The sequence below is a fragment of the Sphaerodactylus townsendi genome, linkage group LG03 (assembly GCF_021028975.2).
Source record: "Sphaerodactylus townsendi isolate TG3544 linkage group LG03, MPM_Stown_v2.3, whole genome shotgun sequence".
NCBI classification, from domain to species: domain Eukaryota; kingdom Metazoa; phylum Chordata; class Lepidosauria; order Squamata; family Sphaerodactylidae; genus Sphaerodactylus; species Sphaerodactylus townsendi.
In genome coordinates this window covers 368674-389779 of record NC_059427.1, presented here as the reverse complement: position 1 = coordinate 389779, position 21106 = coordinate 368674, and the positions used below count along the sequence as shown (strand labels likewise).

The 21106-nt window shown below is 51.3% G+C and overlaps 2 protein-coding genes across 3 annotated transcripts in view; one reads left to right on the top strand and one right to left on the bottom strand.

Annotated features, from left to right (window-relative positions):
• Positions 1–288: 288 nt before the first annotated feature.
• On the bottom strand, positions 289–3716 carry LOC125428828 (HLA class II histocompatibility antigen, DR alpha chain-like). Of its 2 annotated transcripts, none has more exons than XM_048489516.1 (5): positions 3593–3716; positions 2842–3117; positions 2435–2713; positions 1508–1711; positions 289–1323 (listed from the first exon to the last, which is right to left on the bottom strand). In XM_048489516.1, the coding sequence occupies exons 1-4, from the start codon at positions 3657–3659 to the stop codon at positions 1557–1559; spliced, it is 777 nt and encodes a 258-aa protein (XP_048345473.1). In that variant the 5' UTR covers positions 3660–3716; the 3' UTR covers positions 289–1323; positions 1508–1556. The 2 variants fall into 2 exon arrangements, with proteins under 2 accessions (XP_048345473.1, XP_048345471.1); XM_048489514.1 differs by having other exon boundaries at positions 1561–1711.
• Positions 3717–5728: 2012 nt separating this feature from the next.
• Positions 5729–21106, top strand: part of LOC125429375 (class II histocompatibility antigen, B-L beta chain-like) — a 52560-nt gene continuing 37182 nt past the window's right edge. Inside the window, 4 exon segments of the mRNA XM_048490445.1 lie at positions 5729–5870; positions 15046–15399; positions 18171–18296; positions 20587–20771. Coding sequence (XP_048346402.1) covers positions 5780–5870; positions 15046–15399; positions 18171–18296; positions 20587–20771 — 756 coding nt within the window. The 5' untranslated portion in view covers positions 5729–5779.

The following is a 21106-nucleotide window of genomic DNA, read 5'->3' as shown; positions in this document are numbered from 1 at the left end:
TTCAGCCTGACCTTCCTCACAGGGGTGTGGTTGGGACAAGCTGGAGGGGCGGCGGAGGCTGAATGTGGCTCCTCAAACAAATGGGTTCCAAACAAATAAAGGAACTTGTAAATATCATGGAAGGGAAGCCAGCAGAGAGCCCGTTTTGCCTCCAGTCCCCACGAAGCATCGCAAGTGTGTATGTGCTGACCCGCAATCCGCAGTCTGGGCCTGGGTGTGTCTTTGTGACCTGCCTGTAGCTTCACTTCAGCAATATCTAAGCAATAAAACCAAGCAACGAGACTCAGGTACGAATTCAGGGAAAACACCCCTCGGTTTATTTCATTCAGAAAAGCAAGATAGAAACATGGGGGGAGCGCGGAGGGTGCTGCTTAGAACCCCCCCTTCAGCAAAATAATTCCCCAAGCAAAAATCAGCATCCCCCCCCCCCCCCCCCGCCGCCTTGATCATGCAAGGGCCTGGCCTGAGTGAGAGTGGAGGGGGTGAGATTTTCTCTAGAGGAAGCCTTTGCTTCATGCTGCAGAATGTTCCTTCCCACGACCCCATACCCAGGATTATTATGGGATGGGGGTTGGGATAATTTTCCTCTCTCCCAAGAAGCCCCCCAGCTGACTAACTCTGCCACTGAAGGCATGAGAGTGGGGCTGATCCACAGGAGGCCCATTCGTCAGCTCTCCTTCCTCTCAGGAAGATCTGAGATGTTGTAATAGTAGAATGCCAGAATCACAGCAGACTCTCACCAAAGTCCTGGCGTGGGGTGTGCGTTAAATGGCCAAGATGCTGCACTTCAGAGCCACAATGGTTCCTCCCAGAGATTCTCTGGACCCAGAAAATGGGTAAGAGATCCCCCCCCCCCCACTTACCCAAGCAAAACAAGCAGGGAGAGGCTGAGAGACTCCCCTCCCCACATACCCCCCTCCCCCGCACCCCTGAAAGGGAGGGTTTCAAGGTTGGGGGTGGATCCCCTCTCTTGGGAAGAGAGGCCGGAAGAGCATCAGGGATGGAATCTGCTCGGGCAGTTAATGGCGAGGAAAGAGGTTGGAGTTGATCGTTGCCGTGGGTCCTTTGGGGTCTGTCCTTGGGGGCGTGGCTGAGGAAGAAGCCCCTAAGCCCCTTCCTGGGTGGCCACCTGGCTTGGCCCCTGCAGGGCCTTTTCAGTGGGGGCAACATATTGGTGGACATCTCTCCCCCTCCCCCCTCCAATTCTCTGAGCTGACTCAGGTGAGCAGGCTTTGCTTGAAAAGGAGCAGCGAAGGAGGTGGGTCAGGAAAGAGGCAGGTGTAGTCTTCACAGGAAGGGAGGGGCACATTTTCCCTCCGTTACCTGGGGGGGAGGAGAACAGGGCAGGTGAGTGAATATACCTGGCCAGAGACATTCTCCAAAGATGAGCCATCCAGAGCTCATCTCACACAATCAGACCGGTCCCCCCCCCCATGAAGTCCCCCCCTTCACGTTCCTCCCCCTCTGCTGGCACCCTGAAGCCACAGGAGGCAGTGCCCCCACCCACCTTGCGGCCTTCCTCTCTAAAATCTCTGGTTTTCTTGGGGGGGGGGGACTCACAGGGGTCTCTGGCGGTAGTTGCCCTCGTTCCTCTGCCGGCTCTTGAAGATGAGGACGGTGCCCACGATGATGCCCACGATGCCCACAGCCAGGCCCAGGCCGCACACCACGTTCTCTGCCGTCTCTGGGAGGGGCTCGGGCACGTTGGTGTCTGGGGGGGGGAGAGGAGTTAGAGGGAGTAGGGGCCTGATCCAGCGCACACACCCCCAGGGTTTCTGCCCCTCCGATTCTGCACTCTTTGGGGGCATCACTTTCTATCACACACACACACACACGCATGCACACACGCACGCACGCACGCACACTCCGCCGCCTGAAAACCCTTCCTGGAGATGACCAAGAATGGTGATCCCAGCGCCACCCCTGGTAGGAAGGCTGGTTTCCTGGGGCCTCCATTTCCTCCGATATCTGAAGGTCTCTTGAGGCAGGGTCAGGCCAACGGGCACCCGGAGAGAAAGGGGTGTGTGCAGCAGCCCACCACAGAGGGCAAGGAAAACAGTCTGGTATTGGGCGTGGGGGGCTGGAGTGTGGTAAATGACCACCAGGAGGGCCAAATCTACTCCTGTTCCTGTCCAGGGTAGGGTGGGGTGGGAAGGAGGGGGAGGTTCATGGGGGTGTCAAGAGGGAGGAGGGGGGAATGGCAGGAGTCCCTTGCAGGGCCAGCCTTTTCCATCTGAAGTGATCTTCCCCCAAGACCAGGATACCAGGCTGCGCTCCTCTGCCTTCAAGGGAAGGTGGCACCCCTGGATGAGTCCGCGGGCTGAAGGTGTGACTTGCCTCTCCCGGAGGGCTTGTCCCTTAATGGGGCAGCCCTTCTCTGTGGCTCCCGAGCCCCCCAGCCCCAATTGCTACCTCCCGCGGTCCTGATCCTTACTCCACTCCTTGGTGAGGGGCTGGGCCAGGCCCCAGTGCTCCACTCGGCAGTAGTAGATGTCCTCGGGGTCAGGGACGAAGGCCAGGTAGGAGAACCTGCGGAAGGAGTTGTCTGCCTTGGGGTAGAAGTCCGTCTCCTCCCCCGGCTTCACCACCTCCCCGTTCTTCAGCCAGGTCATGTTGATCACCGGGGGCGAGAAGCCGTCGGCCAGGCAGACGAGCAGGTTGGGCTCCCCCAGGGCCACCGGGTCCTTCGGGTACACCGTCACCTGCGGGGGGACTGCGGGGGAGGGGAGGAGCAGAGAGAGGGTGGCTGTCAGGGGGGCAACAGGGGCCCCGGCAGGAGCCCCAGGGGCCCTGGGGAGGGGAGGGGTCCCTGCCCGCCCGCCCGCCCGGGGGGAGGGGTACCGTTCTCGGCGGGGGTGAAGTTGGAGCGCTTCATGAGGGTCTGCAGGTTGGAGCGCAGGACGGCGATGTTGCCCTGGGCGCCCTCGGCCTGGAAGCTGGTGAAGGTCTGGAACTGGGGCAGCCGCCAGACGGTCTCCTTGTGGCCCAGGTCCACGTGGAAGATCTCGTCGCCCTGGAAGTCGAACATGAACTCATCGCCGCCGCCGTCGGGCCCCTTCTCCGCGCTCAGGCCCCGCTGCACGAAGGCCACCTGCGACAGCACCTCCTCCGACCCGACTGCCGAGGGGCACGGACGGGGGGGGGGGGAGGCACAAGCGTCAGCCGGCGGCACCTGCGACCCCTTCACACCTGCGCAAGACCCTCCCGGGAGGGGTCCCCGAGGAGGGGCTGCAGCTGGCAAGGAAGGGGAGGGAAGGGGCACCGGGACTCCCTTCATCGACCCCCCCCCCCAGTCATTCAGAGAAGAGAATCTGCTGTGCCCCCCCCCTCCAGCCGCTGCTCTTTGCTGGGGGGTCTCCTTAAGCTCTTGTCTTGGGGTCGATGCTTGGGAACGCCAGAGAAAAGTCCGAGGGAGAATTTCCAAACCCCCCCCCCGCCCAAACTTTGCGGAAACTTTATCTGAGAGGCGCCCGCCTCCCCTCCCCCTGCTCCCCCGGGCCCCCCCAGCCGCCCTTCTCCCGGCCCGTGAACTCCTCCCTGCAGACCCATCCGTCTGTTGCCCCACCCCACAGGTACCGAGGGGGTCTCTTACCTGATGCCACCAGGTAGACACCCAGGAGGGGCAGCAGCACCCACTGGAACCCCGCCAGGCCCCCCATCTCCTCTCAGACTCGGGACGACGCGGCCAGCCGGTGCGGACAGACGGGCAGCTATGCAGGGCCGCGGGGCAGGGACGCCGGATCGAGCCCTGGCTGGGTGCGGGGCAGCCAATGAGAAAAGGCCTGGCCGATGACCTAGCAGTTGCCGGGCAGGGGAGGCCCAGAAAGCGGCCCGAGCCACAGATAGACCGACGGGCAAGCGAAGCCGCCTTCTGCCCCGGCAGCGGCTCTCCAAGGGCTGAAGCAGAGAAGGGCCTTCCTCCCCCCACCCCCGCCCCCGGTTGAACCTGGGACCCTCAGGAGAGGCTCTGGCGCTGAGCCAGGAGAGTCTTTCCCATGGAACTCCCCACCACTGGAACTCAGAAGCTGCAAGCCCTGCCCCAGCCCATGGGGGGTGGGAGGAGAGGGGAATGCCCTCTGGGTTTTGGACAAAGATTGATGAAAGCCCCTTCCCCCCGAACTGCAGAGGCTCCCTGGACAACCCCTCCCCAAGAGGGGACCCCCCCCTGTGCTCTTGGAAATGTCTTGTCCCCACACCCTTCCAACTGCTTGCTGTTTCTGGTGTGGCTCAAAAGGGCCCCTTCCCAGCAGGGACAGCTACACTCCTCCCCCCCCAGGCCCCACTTGCACCGGAGTAAGTGCCCCTGGAAACACCCCCCAGCAGCCTCAGGCCCAGACCCTGCAGGGTTTCTGGCACAGAAAGGTGCCCCCCCCCCACCTGGCCCAGAACAGTGCTAGCTGCCAAAGGGCCAGGATGGGCCCCCTCGGGGTTGCAGGGGCCAGTGGGGGGGGGGCCTGCACTGCCAGCTGGGTGCCGAGCGCCCCAAGCGCCAGGCCAAGCAAGGATCCTTCCTCCTCCTGCTCCCCCACCCGGTTTAGTGGTCTGGGGGTGGGCAGGATCTCTGCCTTTGCAGCAGACTATGGGGAGGGGCTAGGCAACAAAGAGTCCAGGCCGCCCCTCCCCACCCCTCACAGGCGCACTCTAGAAAGGGGGGGGGGCATCAGCTTTGTGGGTCCTTCTTGGACTTTGAGGGCCAGTAGTAGTACTGGCCCACTCTGCATGGGGGGGGGGGCTCTGAGGACCACTCCTCATTTGGATCCTGGGGGGCCTTGCAGGAGTGTGTGTGTGTGTGGGGGGGGTTCCTTGACCCCCCTCCCTTCCCAGAAAGAAAAGTGTGCGACGACCCAAAGACCTCAGGACAAGTATCTGCCCCAGTTGAACAAAGCAGTATTTTTGGGGGAGGGGGGAAGACTGGAAACCCCCCTGTCGAGGAAGAGAAAACGAGTCCTTCAGTCTGTCAGGAGGCAAAGAGGTTGGGAAGAGTAAAAGATACCGATTCAAATATACGTGAAATATACATTTTATTGCACTCTGCTTGACTCTTAACAACAAAAAGCTACACAGAAAACTCTCAATAGAAGAAGATATACAGGCAAATCCAAAAACACGTAAAACATCACAATATCACCACATTTGTCACAAATAACCACAAAGCCTCACTTCTTAGGATGGAACATATTTAAAATACCCCGGAATGCAGCACAAAAGAGACCGGATGTGTTTCGACCCCACTGGATCTCATCTCCTTCAGAGGTCAATAAATAACACACAGACACACACACACTCACAGACACACACCCTGCACAAACTCACAGAACTGACACCTGTCCCTGCAGTCTTATTTTCAGCCCCTTGTGTTGGGTACGGGTCAAAAAGAGCGGCGATCCCATATGGGTTTCTAAGGTTTATATTAGGAATGTCGCAAAGCCCCAATTTCCCCCTTCCCAGAGAAGACCCCAGTTGGCAGAGCTGCCTCTGGACTTTGAGGGATCAGCTACGGGGGAGGGGGCAAACATCGATCAAAGGGGCAGAGAGTGAGACCCCTTCATGCCCTCCACCCGCCCCCCACCTTCTCTGATAGTCATCCCTAAAAAAACAGTTTCCCACAAGAAGAGCAGCTGCTGGTGCTTTGGCCAGAGACTGATGACGCTGCCCCAGAGGGAATTCTCATTGGTGCTTCTTTGGACAAGGCCCCTCCCCAGGACTTCAGAGCCCTCCCCCAGCAGTGAACAGTGAAGTTCCCGTTGAGGACTGCAGGTGAGTTTTCCATGGGGCAGCCATGGGGTCTGGCCTGACCCTGCTGGAGATCCTGCTGGTGTTGATGGGGGCCCACCTGGTGCCTGGAACAGAGAGGAGACCCCAGACCCCTGGTAAGCGCAGGTGTGTGTGTGAAATGGTGGGAGGGGGCTTAAAGAGCCGGCCCCCCGCCTACTCACAGTGGAAGGGGGACCCTCTTTCTAAGACTGGGAGGAGGGGGGGTTATCTGAGATTCCTCCTCATTGCCCTGCCAGGTTCTTTGTTGTCTTCATTGATACCCCCACCTTCCTGCCCGGTGGGGACCCCAAGTGTCTGTGCCTTGAGTCTCTTGCATTCTGTCCTCTCAACAACCCTGTGGGGTAGGTCTGTCTGAGAGCATGCGACAGGCCCAAAGGACCACTCCACGGGGGATTCGAACCTGGCTCTTCCAGACCTGCAACCACTTACACCTCACACTGGCTCTGTCTGTGGAGCTTGTACAGGATGGTCCGACCAACTCCCAGGCCCCTTGGGGATGGATGAAGGGGGGGGGGCGTTCCTGGAAGGGAAGAGAAGGCGGAGGAGGGAGGAGGGACTCTCTAAACAAGCGGGGGCGGGGGCGGAAGAGCAAGTGAAACAAGGCACTGAAAAATCCGCCCCTGGTGGGGTACTCCAGTTTTGCCTCCAGTGGCCTGTTGTGGCCTCCTCCCACAGGCCACCCCCCCAGGCCGGATCCCCCCCCAGGCAGCTGCTGACCTCTCCCATTGGTGGTGGTGGGACTTGGAGGGGGCTCTGTTTGTGGGTGATACATAGGCCTACATAGGAGACATTCAGGGACAAATGTCCCGGGCGCCCACCATTGGGGGCACGGAAGAATTTGGGCTCATTTCCAATTTTTTTTGGGGGGGATTTTTAGTGTTTTACGTTGTCGGCCAGCAGGGGGCACAGTTTTTAGGCTAGCGGCACCAAAATTTCAGGCTATTGTCAGGTGACACTCCTGATGATACCAGCCAGGTTTGGAGAAGTTTGGTTCAGGGGGTCCAAAGTTATGGACCTCAAAGGGGGTGCCCCCATCCCCCACTGTTTCCAATGGGAGCTAATAGTAGATGGGGCTACCCTTTTAACTTCACTAAACCTGGGTGGTTTCATCAGGAGAGTCTCCTGAAGATAGAATAAATTTGGTACTGTTAGCTTAAACATTGCTCCCCTGGAAGGGACCCTCAGGTCTCTGGAACCAGCAGAGAACAGTATCAGAAGAGTAGCAGTGGAGAAGAGGAGTGGGCCAGAAAGGGCTGAGTGAGCTCTGGTTTTTCTTTTCAGAGGGCTTTTCTCAAAGCCACATCTTTTAAACACAGTATTTTAAACAGGGGTTTTCTTTTTTTTCCCCTTGTCCTGGGGCTGCTGATTGGTGGAGGCTGCTGAGGCTGCTGATTGGTGGGGCTGCTGAGAGGTGGGGCTTTTCAAATTTTTAAATCTTTTCAGTTAATCTCTGGAACCAGCGGCGCGCGCCTCACGGCGCATGCAGGTGTTTTACTAAATACGAACATATTTTAAGGGATAGTAGAAGGTATCGAAAACTTAAGAGGGAGGCACTAATTAAAATCAGTATTTGAATATCTAAACAAAATTAGATATGAAGGCAGGAAGCCAGCAGGGGGATGGGGGCTTTCCAGTGTTTTGCACTGAGTGTCACATGTATGACTATCTGCCACTAGGACAGAAGTTGTGGGTGTGCCCTCGCTGCAATGAGCTCCTGGCACTCAAGGAACGTGTGCGTCCTCTTGAAGCCAAGGTAGCAGACATGGAGAAGCTGAGAGAGGCAGAGAGGGCAACAAACAAGGCTTTCAGGAACCTAACAGCCAGGTCCCACCCCCAAGGTGACATCTCTTCTGATGTCATGGAGAATGAGAGTCTGGGTGATGGAGGGTGCCAGTCTGAGGTGGTGGAAGATGCTCCCTTAGATGGGACCCCTTCCTTAGCTGGTGGTCAGATATCCTCTCGCACTGAGGATACCCCTCGGGGAGGTGGGGGGCTCCTTGTAGTGGGTGATTCAATCATTAGGAATATAGAGAGTTGGGTTTGTGAGAGGCGTGATGGCCGCATGGTGACTTGCCTGCCTGGTGCGAAGGTTGCGGATGTCACGCTTCATCTAGATAGGCTGTTAGACAGTGCTGGGGTGGAGTCAGCAGTCATGGTCCACATTGGTACCAATGACACTGGGAAATGTAGCCGGGAGGTTCTGGAGGCTAAATTTAGGCTGCTAGGAAACAGGTTAAAATCCAGGACCCCCAAGGTGGCATTCTGTGAAATGCTACCCGTTCCACGCGCAGGGCGAGCTAGGCAAGCGGAGATACAGGGTCTCAATGCGTGGATGAGAAGGTGGTGTAAGGCAGAGGGTTTCAGAGTTGTCAGGAACTGGGGAACCTTTTGGGATAAGGCAGGCCTGTACAAAAGGGACGGGCTTCATCTTAACCAAAGAGGAACCAGGCTGCTGGCGCTCAACATTAAAAAGGTGGCAGAACAGCTTTTAAACTGATCCTTGGGGGAAAGCCGACAGGAGCTGAGGTGACTTCGGTTCGGAATACAGAGTCCATGGGGATGCAGACAGAGAGGGAGGTTTTTCTAAATCAACCACATACAAGCGAGGAGGATAGTGTCTACAAAAGGCTAGAGGGCAAAACACATAAATCCCGGGTTAGGGACAGAGACAGAGTATACAAGTGTCTCTATGCTAATAGTAGAAGCCTTCGACCTAAAATGGGGGAGCTGGAGTACAGAGTTTTGAAGGAGGACATTGATATAGTGGGCATCACAGAGACATGGTGGATTGAGGAGGACCAGTGGGATGCTGTTATCCCAGGTTACAGGCTCTACAGGAAGGATAGGACAGGGCGTGTTGGGGGTGGGGTGGCCCTCTACATCAAAGAGAGCATAGTGTCACATAAAATAGACAATGCAGGGGGAGCCGATTCCTCTACAGAAGCACTGTGGATATCAATACCAGGGGTGAAGCATAGTTTAACATTAGGAATATATTATCGTCCCCCTGACCAAAGCGCACAAGAGGATTCTGTGATGGAAAAAGAAATTAGAGAGGCCAACAAAAATGTAGTGGTAATGGGTGATTTTAACTATCCCCATATAAACTGGAAAAATGCATGTTCAGGTCATAGTAAGGAGAGAGCATTCCAGGATATGCTAAAAGACTGTGGCTTAGAGCAGATGGTTGTAGAACCAACCAGGGGAGAGGTGATTCTAGATCTAATTTTATGTGGGACCCAGGACCTGGTGCGGGAAGTCAGTGTTGTTGAGCCGATAGGGAACAGCGACCACAATGCTGTCAGATTCAGTATCTCTGCATGCAAACAAGTGACAACTACTAATGTAGTTACATTTGCCTTCACAAAGGGAAATTTCTCAAAGATGAGGGGGATAGTGCGCAGGAAACTGAAAGGGAAAATCAAGAGAGTCAAAACTGTCCAAGATGCTTGGAGGTTATTTAAAAACACAGTCATAAAAGCTCAGCTGGAATGTGTTCCGCAGGTTAGGAAAGGCAGCGCCCAGTCCAAAAGAAAGCCACCATGGTTAACAAGGGAGGTTGAGGAAATTATTAGGGAAAAAAGATGTCTTTTAGAAAATGGAAGTTCAACTTAACTGATGAAGAATACCAGAGAGAACACAAATGGTGGCAAAAGAGAAGCAAGTTAGCTGTAGAGGAGGCAAAAAAGGATTATGAGGAACGCATGGCTGCGAACCTCAAGACCAGCAACAAACAGTTCTTCAAGTACATCAAAAGCAGGAAGCCAGCAAGGGAAGCGGTAGGCCCGTTAGATGATGAAGGAGCAAAAGGTGTGCTAAAAGATGACAGGGAGATTGCAGAGAAGCTGAATGAATTCTTTGCATCTGTCTTCACCCAAGAGGAGGTGAGGAAAATTCCTGCACCTCAACCAAGCTTCTTAGGAGGTGAATCCGAGGAACTAGCGAAGATAGTGGTAGACAAGGAAGAAGTTCTGGCAGCCATTGATAAACTAAATGCTACCAAATCCCCTGGCCCAGATTGCATTCATCCAAGAGTTCTTAAAGAGCTCAAGCATGAAATTGCTGATGTTCTCACATTAATATGCAACTTATCCCTGAAATCTGCCTCCATCCCTGAAGACTGGAAGATGGCCAATGTCACACCAATCTTTAAGAAAGGGTCTAGGGAGGACCCAGGAAATTACAGGCCAGTCAGCTTGACATCTGTTCCTGGTAAATTAGTAGAATCTATCATTAAAGATAAAATTATAAAACATGTAGAAAAGCAAGACCTGCTGAGGAAGAGTCAGCATTGCTTTTGCAGAGGCAAATCCTGTCTTACAAACTTACTAGAGTTCTTTGAGGGTGTAAACAGGCATGTGGATAAGGGGGAACCAGTGGACATTGTCTAATTGGATTCCCAAAAGGCTTTTGACAAAGTTCCTCATCAGAGACTGTTGAGAAAACTCAGCAATGAAGGAATAAGAGGGGAAGTCCTCCTATGGATTAAAAAGTGGTTGAGGAACAGGAAAGAAAGGGTGGGTATAAATGGGAAGTTCTCACAATGGAGAGATGTAAGGAGTGGTGTCCCCCCACAGATCGTTTTGGGACCAGTGCTCTTTAACTTATTCATGAATGACCTGGAAGTAGGGGTGGGTAGCGTGGTGGCCAAGTTTGCAGATGATACCAAATTATGTAGCGAGGTGAGAACCACAAAGGATTGCGAAGAGCTCCAAGCAGACCTTGATAAATTAGGTGAGTGGGCTAAGAAATGGCAAATGCAGTTCAATGTAGCAAAATGTAAAGTGATGCACATAGGGGCAAAAAATCCAAACTTCACATACACACTACAAGGGTCAGTGCTATCAGTCACAGACCAGGAAAGGGATTTGGGCGTCTTAGTTGATAGTTCCATGGGAATGTCAACTCAATGCATGGCAGCTGTGAAAAAGGCAAACTCTATGCTGGGGATTATTAGGAAAGGAATTGATAATAAAACTGCAAAGATTGTCATGCCCTTATATAAAGCAGTGATGCGACCGCACTTGGAGTACTGTGTTCAGTTCTGGTCGCCACATCTCAAAAAGGATATTGAAGAGATAGAAAAAGTGCAGAGAAGGGCAACGAGGATGATTGAGGGACTGGAGCACCTTCCTTATGAGGAGAGGCTGCAGCGTTTGGGACTCTTCAGTTTGGAGAGGAGACGTCTGAGGGGGGATATGATTGAAGTCTGTAAAATTATGCATGGGGTAGAAAATGTTGACAGAGAGAAATTTTTCTCTCTTTCTCAAAATACTAGAACCATTCATTGAAAATGCTGGGGGGAAGAATTAGGACTAATAAAAGGAAACACTTCTTCACACAACGTGTGATTGGTGTTTGGAATATGCTGCCACAGGAGGTGGTGATGGCCACTAACCTGGATAGCTTTAAAAGGGGCTTGGACAGATTTATGGAGGAGAAGTCGATCTATGGCTACCAATCTTGATCCTCTTTGATCTGAGGTTGCAAATGCCTTAGCAGACCAGGTGCTCGGGAGCAGCAGCAGCAGCAGCAGGCCATGTCTCTAACTTGAGGGTATGACAGAGAAGCCCCCGCTGAACTTTCTGATCAGTAGCTGTGGGTTTCCGAGTAGTCAAATCTTCAGATGCAGGTGAGGTGGGATGGTCCTACCAGGCCTGTGGGGGGTGGGGTGGGGGGCAACAGGGTGGAAGCTCATGCGCTTTGTCCAGAGACCTCTTGCAACGTGGACCGTGTGGGAAACCACCTGGAAACTACTGATGCGGAAGAACGGCTCCTGTTTCCATTTACGAGCAGCAGACCTCATAACAATGGCAGTGAAATCACAAGCTGGCGTCCCCCGCTTTGGAAGCAATCCCCAGGTGTCAAACCTAAGAACATAAGAACAAGCCAGCTGGATCAGACCGGAGTCCATCTAGTCCAGCTCTCTGCTACTCACAGTGGCCCACCAGGTGCCTTTGGGAGCTCACGTGCAGGATGTGAAAGCAATGGCCTTCTGCTGCTGCTGCTGCTGCTCCCGAGCACCTGGTCTGCTAAGGCATTTGCAATCTCAGATCAAAGAGGGTCAAGATTGATAGCCATAGATTCCCCCCCCCCCAAAAAAAACAGCATCATTTTCAATGTTGGTCATTGTGGGTTTTCCGGGCTGTGTGGCCATGGTCTGGTGGATCTTGTTACTAACGTTTCGCCTGCATCTGTGGCTGGCATCTTCAGAGGTGTATCACAGAGAGAAGTCTGTTATAAGAGAAATCTGGACACAACCCGGAAAACCCACAATGACCAACATTGAAAATGATGCTTTTCTTGGGGGGGGGGGGGCTATCCTGAAACAGCATCACTTTCAATGTTGTTTAAACTAGAATAGAATAGAATAGAATAGAATAGAATAGAATAGAATAGAATAGAATCTTTATTGGCCAAGTGTGATTGGACACACAAGGAATTTGTCTCCGGTGCATATGCTCTCAGTGTACATAAAAGAAAATACATTTGTCAAGAATCATAAGGTACAGCACTTAATGATTGTCATATAGGTCTAGTAAGCAATCAGGAAACAATCAATAGTAATAAAAACATAAAATGTAAAATCATAAAATAAAATGAAATGTCAGCACAGGCTATAGTCATACAGTCATAATTGGGAGGAGATGGGTAATAGGAATGATGAAAAAAGTAGTGCAGTAATTATATAATAAATATATAATAAATAGTTTGACATTATCGAGGGAATTATTTGTTTAACAGAGTGATGGCATTCGGGAAAAAACTGTTCTTATGTCTAGTTGTCTTGGTGTGCAGTGCTCTGTAGCGACGTTTAGAGGGTAAGAGTTGAAACAGTTTATGTCCAGGATGCGAGGGGTCAGTAAATATTTTCACAGCCCTTTTTTTGACCCGTGCAGTATACAGGTCCTCAATGGAAGGCAGGTTAGCAGCAATTGTTTTTTCTGCAGTTCTGATTATTCTCTGAAGTCTGTGTCGATCTTGTTGGGTTGCAGAACCAAACCACACAGTTATAGAGGTGCAGATAACAGACTCAATGATTCCTCTGTAGAACTGTATCAGCAGCTCCTTGGGCAGTTTGAGCTTCCTGAGTTGGCGCAGAAAGAACATTCTTTGTTGTGCTTTTTTGATGACATTTTTGATATTAGGTGACCATTTTAGGTCATGAGATATGATGGAGCCTAGAAATTTAAAGGTCTCTACTGTTGATACTGTGTTGTCTAGTATTGTGAGAGGAGGTAGGATGGGAGGGTTTCTCCTGAAATCTACCACCATTTCTACGGTTTTAAGTGTGTTCAGTTCTAGATTGTTCCAGTGGCACCACGAGGCTAGTTGTTCAACCTCCCGTCTGTATGCGGTTTCATCGTTGTCTCGAATGAGACCAATCACTGTTGTATCATCTGCAAATTTCAGTATTTTAACAGATGGATCATTTGAGATGCAGTCATTGGTATACAGAGAGAAGAGAAGTGGTGAAAGTACACAGCCTTGGGGGGCCCCTGTGCTCATTTTACAGGTGTCTGATGTAATTTTTCCTAGCTTCACCTGCTGTTTCCTATCTGTTAGGAAGCTTGTGATCCACTTACAAATATGCTCAGGTACTGCTAGCTGATTTAGTTTGGTTAGAAGAATGTCCGGTCTGATAGTATTGAATGCTGAACTAAAGTCAACAAAGAGGACCCTTGCATAGGTCTTTGGCGATTCAAGATGCTGTAGGATATAGTGCAAAGCCATATTAACAGCATCGTCTGTCGATCTATTTGCTCGGTATGCAAATTGCAAGGGGTCCAACAGTGGATCCGTGATGGTTTTCAAATGGTACATCACTAGCCTTTCAAAAGTTTTCATAACTACAGATGTTAGAGCAACTGGTCTGTAGTCGTTCAGTTCCTTGATGGAAGGCTTCTTCGGCACTGGGACGATAGTGGAGTGTTTGAAGCAGGAAGGAACATAGCACATCTCTAGTGATTTGTTAAAGATTTGGGTGAAGATGGGGGCCAATTGGACAGCACAGACTTTTAGGCAAGAAGGTGTTATCTTGTCTGGGCCTGGTGCTTTTCCAGGCTTCTGTCTGTGAAATAGATCTTGCACTTCCTTTTCTGAGATCACCAGGGGTTGTAAACCCAATGAAATGGGTTCAGTTATAGGAAGTTTGGCTATTGTTGGTGCATCTGAGATAGAGGTTGTGGAGAAAGGTGACTGTAGATTGTTTTCAAACCTACAGTAGAACACGTTCAGGTCGTCTGCCAATTGCTGATTTCCTTCAGCTTGGGAAGGTGGTTTACTGTAACCGGTGATATTTTTGAGAGTTTTCCACATGTTTGCTGTTCCGTTTGGTGAAAACTGATTTTTTAGCTTTTCAGAGTAGTTTCTTTTTGCTGCTCTGATCTCCTTTGTTAATACATTTCTGGCCTGATTGTACAGCATTCTATCACCCTTTCTGTAGGCCTCTTCTTTGGGAGAAGAGGGAGCCCAGAGTTCTTTGGGAGTTCTTTAGTTCTTTGGGAGAACTAGGGAGCCCAGAGTCTCTCTTTAAGGTAGATTTAAAAGGAGAATCTGGGCTCTCTAGTTTAAATAACAGTAAAAGTGATGCTGTTTCAGGGTGGATTTCCCTTCCTTCAAAAAATAGGATTAGTTTCAATGTTGTTTGAACTAGGGAGCCCTGGGTGTGTTGAGGTTTGTGTTGTTGGGGCATGTTCTATAATGTGATGGTGACTTTGAGATGACCTGGTGCAAAAAATGTTGTTTGGTCGTGGTGGGTGAAGGGCGCTGCCCATATTTGCCCCCCCCCCCAAAAAAACCCTCAGATTTTGCCCCGGGCTCCACTTTTCCTAGCTACACCTCTGGAGCTTCGCACAACTGATGCGTCTCCCCGCCTTCCTCCGTCAAGGCAAACGGGTCTGTTGAGGAGCCAGAAAAAAAGGGGCGGGCGGGTGAGGAAACGGGGGCCACCCTAAAGCCCTTCCCCTTTTTTCTCCGCCCTCTTTTAACACCGGGGGGGGGGGGGAACGGATTTCCTCGACGGGAGCCGCCGCGGGGGCTTCTGCCCGGAGACCGATGACGCGCCTTCAGGGGGGATTCTCACTGGTGCTCCCTTTGGCCCCACGGACCCTCCCACCCCCACTGGTTCGGCAAAGGGGGGGGTGTTTGGGGGGAGGGGAGAGGAGGGGAGAACAGGAGCTGCTGTTCCTCCCCCACCCACCGCGTCCCGTCCGGGGGTGGGTTGTTTGTTGCCCCCCAAACTTCTCTCTGTGCCCCCCCTCGCCCCAGCCCCCCATTTGCTGTATTAGACGAAGTCCGAGTGCCGCTTGGCCAACGGGACGGCGGGGCAGGTGCGCTTCCTGGACAGGCTCATCTGGGACCGGCAGGAGATCCTGCGCTTCGACAGCCGCCGCGGGACCTTCGAGGGCGTCACGGAGCTGGGGGAGCCCCTCGCCCGGGACTTCAACAGCCACAAGGAGACCCTGGACGTATACCGGACCGCCGTGGACGTCTTCTGCCGCCACAACTGGGGGGTCTTTAGGCTTCTTCAACGGCAGGAAGAAAAAGCGGGGGTGGGCGAAGGAGGGGAGCGGATCTGGCTGCACCCTTCCACCCACCGTCGAGGGGCTCCAGGGCTTTGGGGTGAGTGGGGAGAAGGGAGGAGTGGGCGGAGGGAGGGGGCTCAGAAGGGGGGGGACTTCAAAGGCAGTCCCCGGCTCCACCTCTGGAGAACACCCTCAGCACGACCCCCCCCCTTTCACCCAGGGACACCTGGTGGGTGCGTGTGTCTGTGTGGCTGGGCGGAGTGGGGGGGAGAATCTTTGTAGGAAAAAGGGGAAAAGCTGGGTTGGCACAGATGGGTTGATTTTTTTTTTTACATAGGACCCCCCTTCCCCACACACACCCTAGTCCAGTCCTAAACTTGTCTGTCAGCAGCCCCCTCCCCAAAATTCAAGAAATGGGGGAAACCCCCCCCCTTTGTTCCAGGAAAAATTAAAATGGGGGGATTGCAATATGTGCAGGACCCAGATTCCTGTCCAACCTGCACTTCTGGCTGAGGGAATAGCCATGTACTGCACAGGGAGCCATCCAAAGGAGGAGCCCTACTCCAGTGTAAGCCCATTCATTCACAACAGGCGTCACCCTGGTCAAAATACAATAGCAGAGTAAACTGTAAAATATATATACTCCAATGAATAAATATCATTATTAGTATGAAACAAAACACCTGTCCTTCCACTGCTTTCTTGCCTTGAAGATAGATATAGCATTTCAACGTACACTCTGGGGCCCTCTTTTCTTGCGCGCCCCCCAGCACGTGCTTATTTTTGCTCAATTCTTCATCTGGGGCTCCCCCCTAGGAGGGTCCCATTGTGCAGTGTGGTTTATGACATCGTCACCGTATAAGTCGGCTGATACTTGGGGGCAGTTTCCACCTCCTCAAAAAGAATTTTTATTTATTTTGCACACATAAACAAAATAACGCATACAGGAAAAAAGAAAGGAAAGGAAAGGAAAGGAAAAGAAAAGAAAAGAAAAGAAAAAAACCCCAAATCTAGTCTTCCCTAATCTCCACTATAATAATAATAAAGGGAAAAAAAACACATTTCAAGACATCCCTACATAATGGTGACTTACAGCTACCTCATTATGGATCCAAACTCAAACCTTGTTTTGTGCTTATGGCTGGTACCCCCATTTCCTCTGCTTTTAGTCCTTCTTATAAAACTATTTTAGTTCAATCCGCTGTTTTCATTTAAATCTCAAATCCTGCCAATATCTCTCCATTTGTATATGTTTTCAGTAGGTGGTCTGCAAAGGGTTTCCAATCATTAAGGAAACTGTCCATATTCTTGTCTCTCGTCAACGCTGTTGGCCTGGCCGTCTCTGCATCTCCTGGGACTTTTGAAATCCAATCTTGTTTTGTGGAAGTTTTATTGTCCCTCCATTTGTATGCATATAAAATCCTTGCTGCGGTTTGTAGAATCATGGAGTTGGAAGAAACCACAAGGAGGGCCCTCAAGTCCAACCCCACGTAGGTTGTCTTCTACATGAAAAGTGTTCTATGTTGATCTGGGATACCTCAATCAGTCCCGACAAGAATGCCTCAGTTTTTTTTTCTCAATAGTTCTTTGGATAATCTTTTGCATTTCTGGTAAAATGATACCCCAAAAACAATTTTGCCTTGTTACAGGTCGTCCACCGCATAGGAAAAAAGAACCAACAATTGTCAGCATTTGTTTTAGAACAATTTGTACACTTTAGACAATTTTTTTCAGTGTTAAATACCATCTTTACAGTACTTTTCTTTCAGATGATAACCAGCCGTAAATTTCAGATCTTTTTGCCATTGCTTAAAGCATGTTGTGGTGTTAATTACTAGCAGCACTTGGAAGAGAAATAATATTCTTAGAAGCACATCCATTTTTAAAATCACAGATGATTTCCCCAGCAAAGATTATTACTATTGTGATGGAATAGTACTGTAAAAATATCATGAAAGCAAGCCTGGGAGAGCCAATGCTTGTTTCAGTAAAACCTGGGTTCTTTTCTCCAATAACTCCAACCAGCTGAGGTCTCAACGATTTCTATTGAAAAACAGAAAACAAAGAAATAAAACTTAAATGCAGTAAGAGATTGCTCAGCTAGTTACAATCCTTTTGGTTCTTTGTCCCCATTCCGGGAACCCATGGCCCAGAGATGCTTCCCTGACCACGTCTCAAGATGGAATTCCAAAACCTTTGTTTCCCCCTTCTCAGGAAAACTCTGTTCAGGCCATGAGGCAACTTAGGCCTTTGAAGTTTCATCCTAGCACCTCTGCATAGTTTCCTGTCCTCCCTCCAGGAGATCAAAAGGCAAAGATGCTTTTCACAGTCATGTGTGATTTTGCTAGTTTTACAGTACTATTCCATCACAACTATTTATTATTTATTATATTTGATAGACTGCCCAATCCCCAAGGGGCTCTGGGTGGTGGATAACAAAAAATCGAGGTACAATACAACAGAATGAGCCACTTTGGTTCCTCTGTTGCGTGGAAAAACTCATGTGGGGCGGAGGGCAGTTTCATGAGTCAGTTGCGACTTGACAGCACATTTTCACATTTTCAGCTCAGATTTTTTCCACGCTGGGCATTTTGAGTTTGAAAAAAACGTGACCTGGAGACGCATTTTGCTCATTCCAAAAGAGAAGAGATTCCACTGGGGTTTCTTCTATGTGTTCCCTCACATTTTCTCCACCAGAAAAACAGAGAAAAGGTGCTTTAGTTTTGTTTCTGGGTCCTCCTATCTCTGGGCATAGATTGAATGAGAGAAGGGCTGGCTGGCCCCACAGTGTGGCAAGAACTTGGCCCCTGAAACTGAAGCCGGCCTCATTGGCATGTAATGTGTGCTCTCCCATCACCACCACCTCAGCCATGTCCAAGGTTCAGGGGTCATTAGGCCAGAATAACTGGGGGAGGGGGAGACCTTGTGGGAAGGCAGGTGGATCTCCAGAGCCAGGCTGTTCTCCTCGGGGTCTCCCTCCCCCTGGGGGAGCAGGTCAGCATCCTGGGTGTGTGAGTGTTCTTGATCCTGGCCCTTCCTTGAGAAGTCTGATCTGGCTACAGTGATCCATGCTCTGATCCCATCCATGTTAGATTACTACAATATGGTCTTCATAGGCTGCCCTTCAAAATGGTGCGGAAACTTCAGCTGTTCCCAGAGGCGAAACTACTAGGGGGCCAGGGGGCATGCGTTGTACACACGCCACAATTGTGGGGGGTGCAAAAATTGCAAGTTTGTTGGTGGGTTTTTTGTATTTTTTAGTGTTTTTTCAGTTTTTGGCCTGCAGAGGGCACATTTTTTAGGCTAACAGCACCAAACTTTCAGGGATTTTTCAGGAGACTCTCCTGATGATACCACCCACGTTAGGTGCGGTTTGGTTCATGGAGTCCAAAGTTATGGACTCCCAAAGGGGGGTGCCCCATCCCCATTGTTTCCAATGGGAGCTAATAGGGGGCTACACGTTAAGAGGCTCCATAACTTTGGACCCTTTGAAGCAAACTTCACCAAACCTGGGTGGTATCATCAGGAAAATCTCCTAAATATAATCTGAAAATTTGGTGCTGCTAGATTAACAATTGCACCCCTGACAGCAGGCACACCCCAAATTTCCCCAGATTCTCCTTTTAAATCCACCCCGTTTGGCATGGATTTAAAGGGAGAATCTGAGGTCCCCAGTTTAAACTTGGGAAATGATGCTGTTTCAGGGTGGGGGATAATCTACCCCAAAACAGCATCACTTCCAATGTTGTTTTAACTGGGGGGCCCAGATTCTCCCTTTAAGGTGGATTTAAAAGGAGAATTTGGGCTCTCTAGTTTAAACACCATTGAAAGTGATGCTGTTTGTGGGTGGATTCCAGCATCACAGTGGCTGCCTGAGGGAGGGGGTGTGGGGGGAAGGGACGCACAAAACTCAGATTTTGCACTGGGCTCCATTTTCCCTAGCTATGCATCTGGCTACTCCAAAGGCAACTGAGCAACTGTTGGGAGAGGGCAGTGGCAGAGCTACCAGGGGATGGGGGGTGCGCCATGCATCGGGTGCACAACTTTGGGTCACGTGGGGGGCAGAAAATTCCCCGCCCCTTCCCCCCCCCCCGCAGCACACCCTCCCTGAAACAGCATCTCCACACTTACATTAGCAAACCGAGCAGGCTGCAAACGACCTGGTGGGAACTACACTTCCCTGGGAAATGTAGTTCCCACCAGGTCGTTTGTGTGTGTGGATTTTGAACATGTGTGGGAGGGCGCCGTGGGAAGAGGGCGCCAAAGGGGGGTGGGTACCACGGGGGGGGTGCCGTGGGGGGGGCACGGAAAAGCCAGAGTGCACACCAGGTGCGCTCTGGCCCAGCTACGCCTCTGGGAGAGGGATGCAGGGATGGTCTCTCTTGGGCACTGAAAGAACCACGCTTGGTGACCCCAAGAAGTGTGTGAAGAAGTGTTTCATTCTATTAGTCCTAATTCTTCCCCCCAGCATTTCCAATGTATGTCTCCTGGTTCTAGTATTGTGAGAAAGAGAGAACAATTTCTCTCTGTCAACATTTTCTACCCCATGCATAATTTTATAGACTTCAATCATATCCCCCCTCAGACGTCTCCTCTCCAAACTAAAGAGTCCCAAACGCTGCAGCCTCTCCTCATAAGGAAGGTGCTCCAATCCTTCAATCATCCTCGTTGCCCTTCTCAGCACTTTTTCTATCTCTTCGATATCCTTTTTGAGATGTGGCGACCAGAACTGGACACAGTACTCCAAGTGCGGTCGCACCACTGCTTTATATAAGGGCATGACAATCCTTGCAGTTTTATTATCAATTCCTTTCCTAATTATCCCCAGCATAGAGTTTGCCTTTTTCACAGCTGCCATGCATTGAGTTGACATTCCCATGGAACTATCAACTAAGACGCCGAAATCCCTTTCCTGGTCTGTGACTGATAGCACTGACCCCTGTAGCGTGTATGTGAAGTTTGGATTTTTTGCCCCTATGTGCATCACTTTACATTTTGCTACATTGAACTGCATTTGCCATTTCTGAGCCCACTCACCTAATTCATCAAGGTCTGCTTGGAGCTCTTCGCAATCCTTTGTGGTTCTCACCACCCTACATCATTTGGTATCATCTGCAAACTTGGCCACCACGCTACCCACCCCTACTTCCAGGTCATTTATGAGTTAATTCTGGCACCTGGCTTCACTTCTGGGGGAATAACCTGAATTCTCATTACACCCCCACCCCCACCCCCTTCAGTGAAACCTTATCCCAGCTGGGGTCTCCTTGAATCCGGAGTCAAGGCGGAGGCAGAAGAGCAGGCGGGCAGGTGGAGAGCCAGATGTCGGAGGGAGACGAGGCACGCGGGGCTTCCCAGGAAGTCCACTCCACGCACACAGACAGAGCCAAGCACAAGACAGGGTTCCGAGAGGAGATTCTGGCTAATGAGGCTGGGATGAGGCAATGCGAGCGCTTCTCCTTTTACACTGTAACTGAAGCCTCTGCCTTTGACTCCTTCATGCAGTTGGCTCCTCACTTGGTTCCTCTGAGATTCCTGGTGGCTCAGCCAGCTGCCTTGGCTTGCAGGGAAGGGCTTGGATCTGGCTTTGCTGTCTGCATTTCCTCACAAGGAGCTGGCTGTGGCTCCACCGTGTCTTCCGGCCCTGCAGCAGAGTCCTCACTGTCCAGGGACTGGCTCATGACGTGGCCTTTGGGAGCACAGAATCATCCTTGGACCAGGACCTGGGTCTGCCCAGTCAGATAATCTGAAATCTGTATTACACTGAAGAGGAGATCTGCTTTCCTGGCTCTCCTGCACCTCTG

Excerpts from the sequence above, each read along its gene's own strand:
- LOC125428828 (XM_048489516.1), bottom strand. The coding sequence starts at position 3,659 with ATGGGGGGCCTGGCGGGGTTCCAGTGGGTGCTGCTGCCCCTCCTGGGT. Across the intron at positions 3,118-3,592 it reads TGTCTACCTGGTGGCATCAG|TCGGGTCGGAGGAGGTGCTG; the intron begins GTAAGAGACCCC and ends GCCCCTCGGCAG. Across the intron at positions 1,712-2,434 it reads GCCCCTCACCAAGGAGTGGA|ACACCAACGTGCCCGAGCCC; the intron begins GTAAGGATCAGG and ends TCCCCCCCCCAG.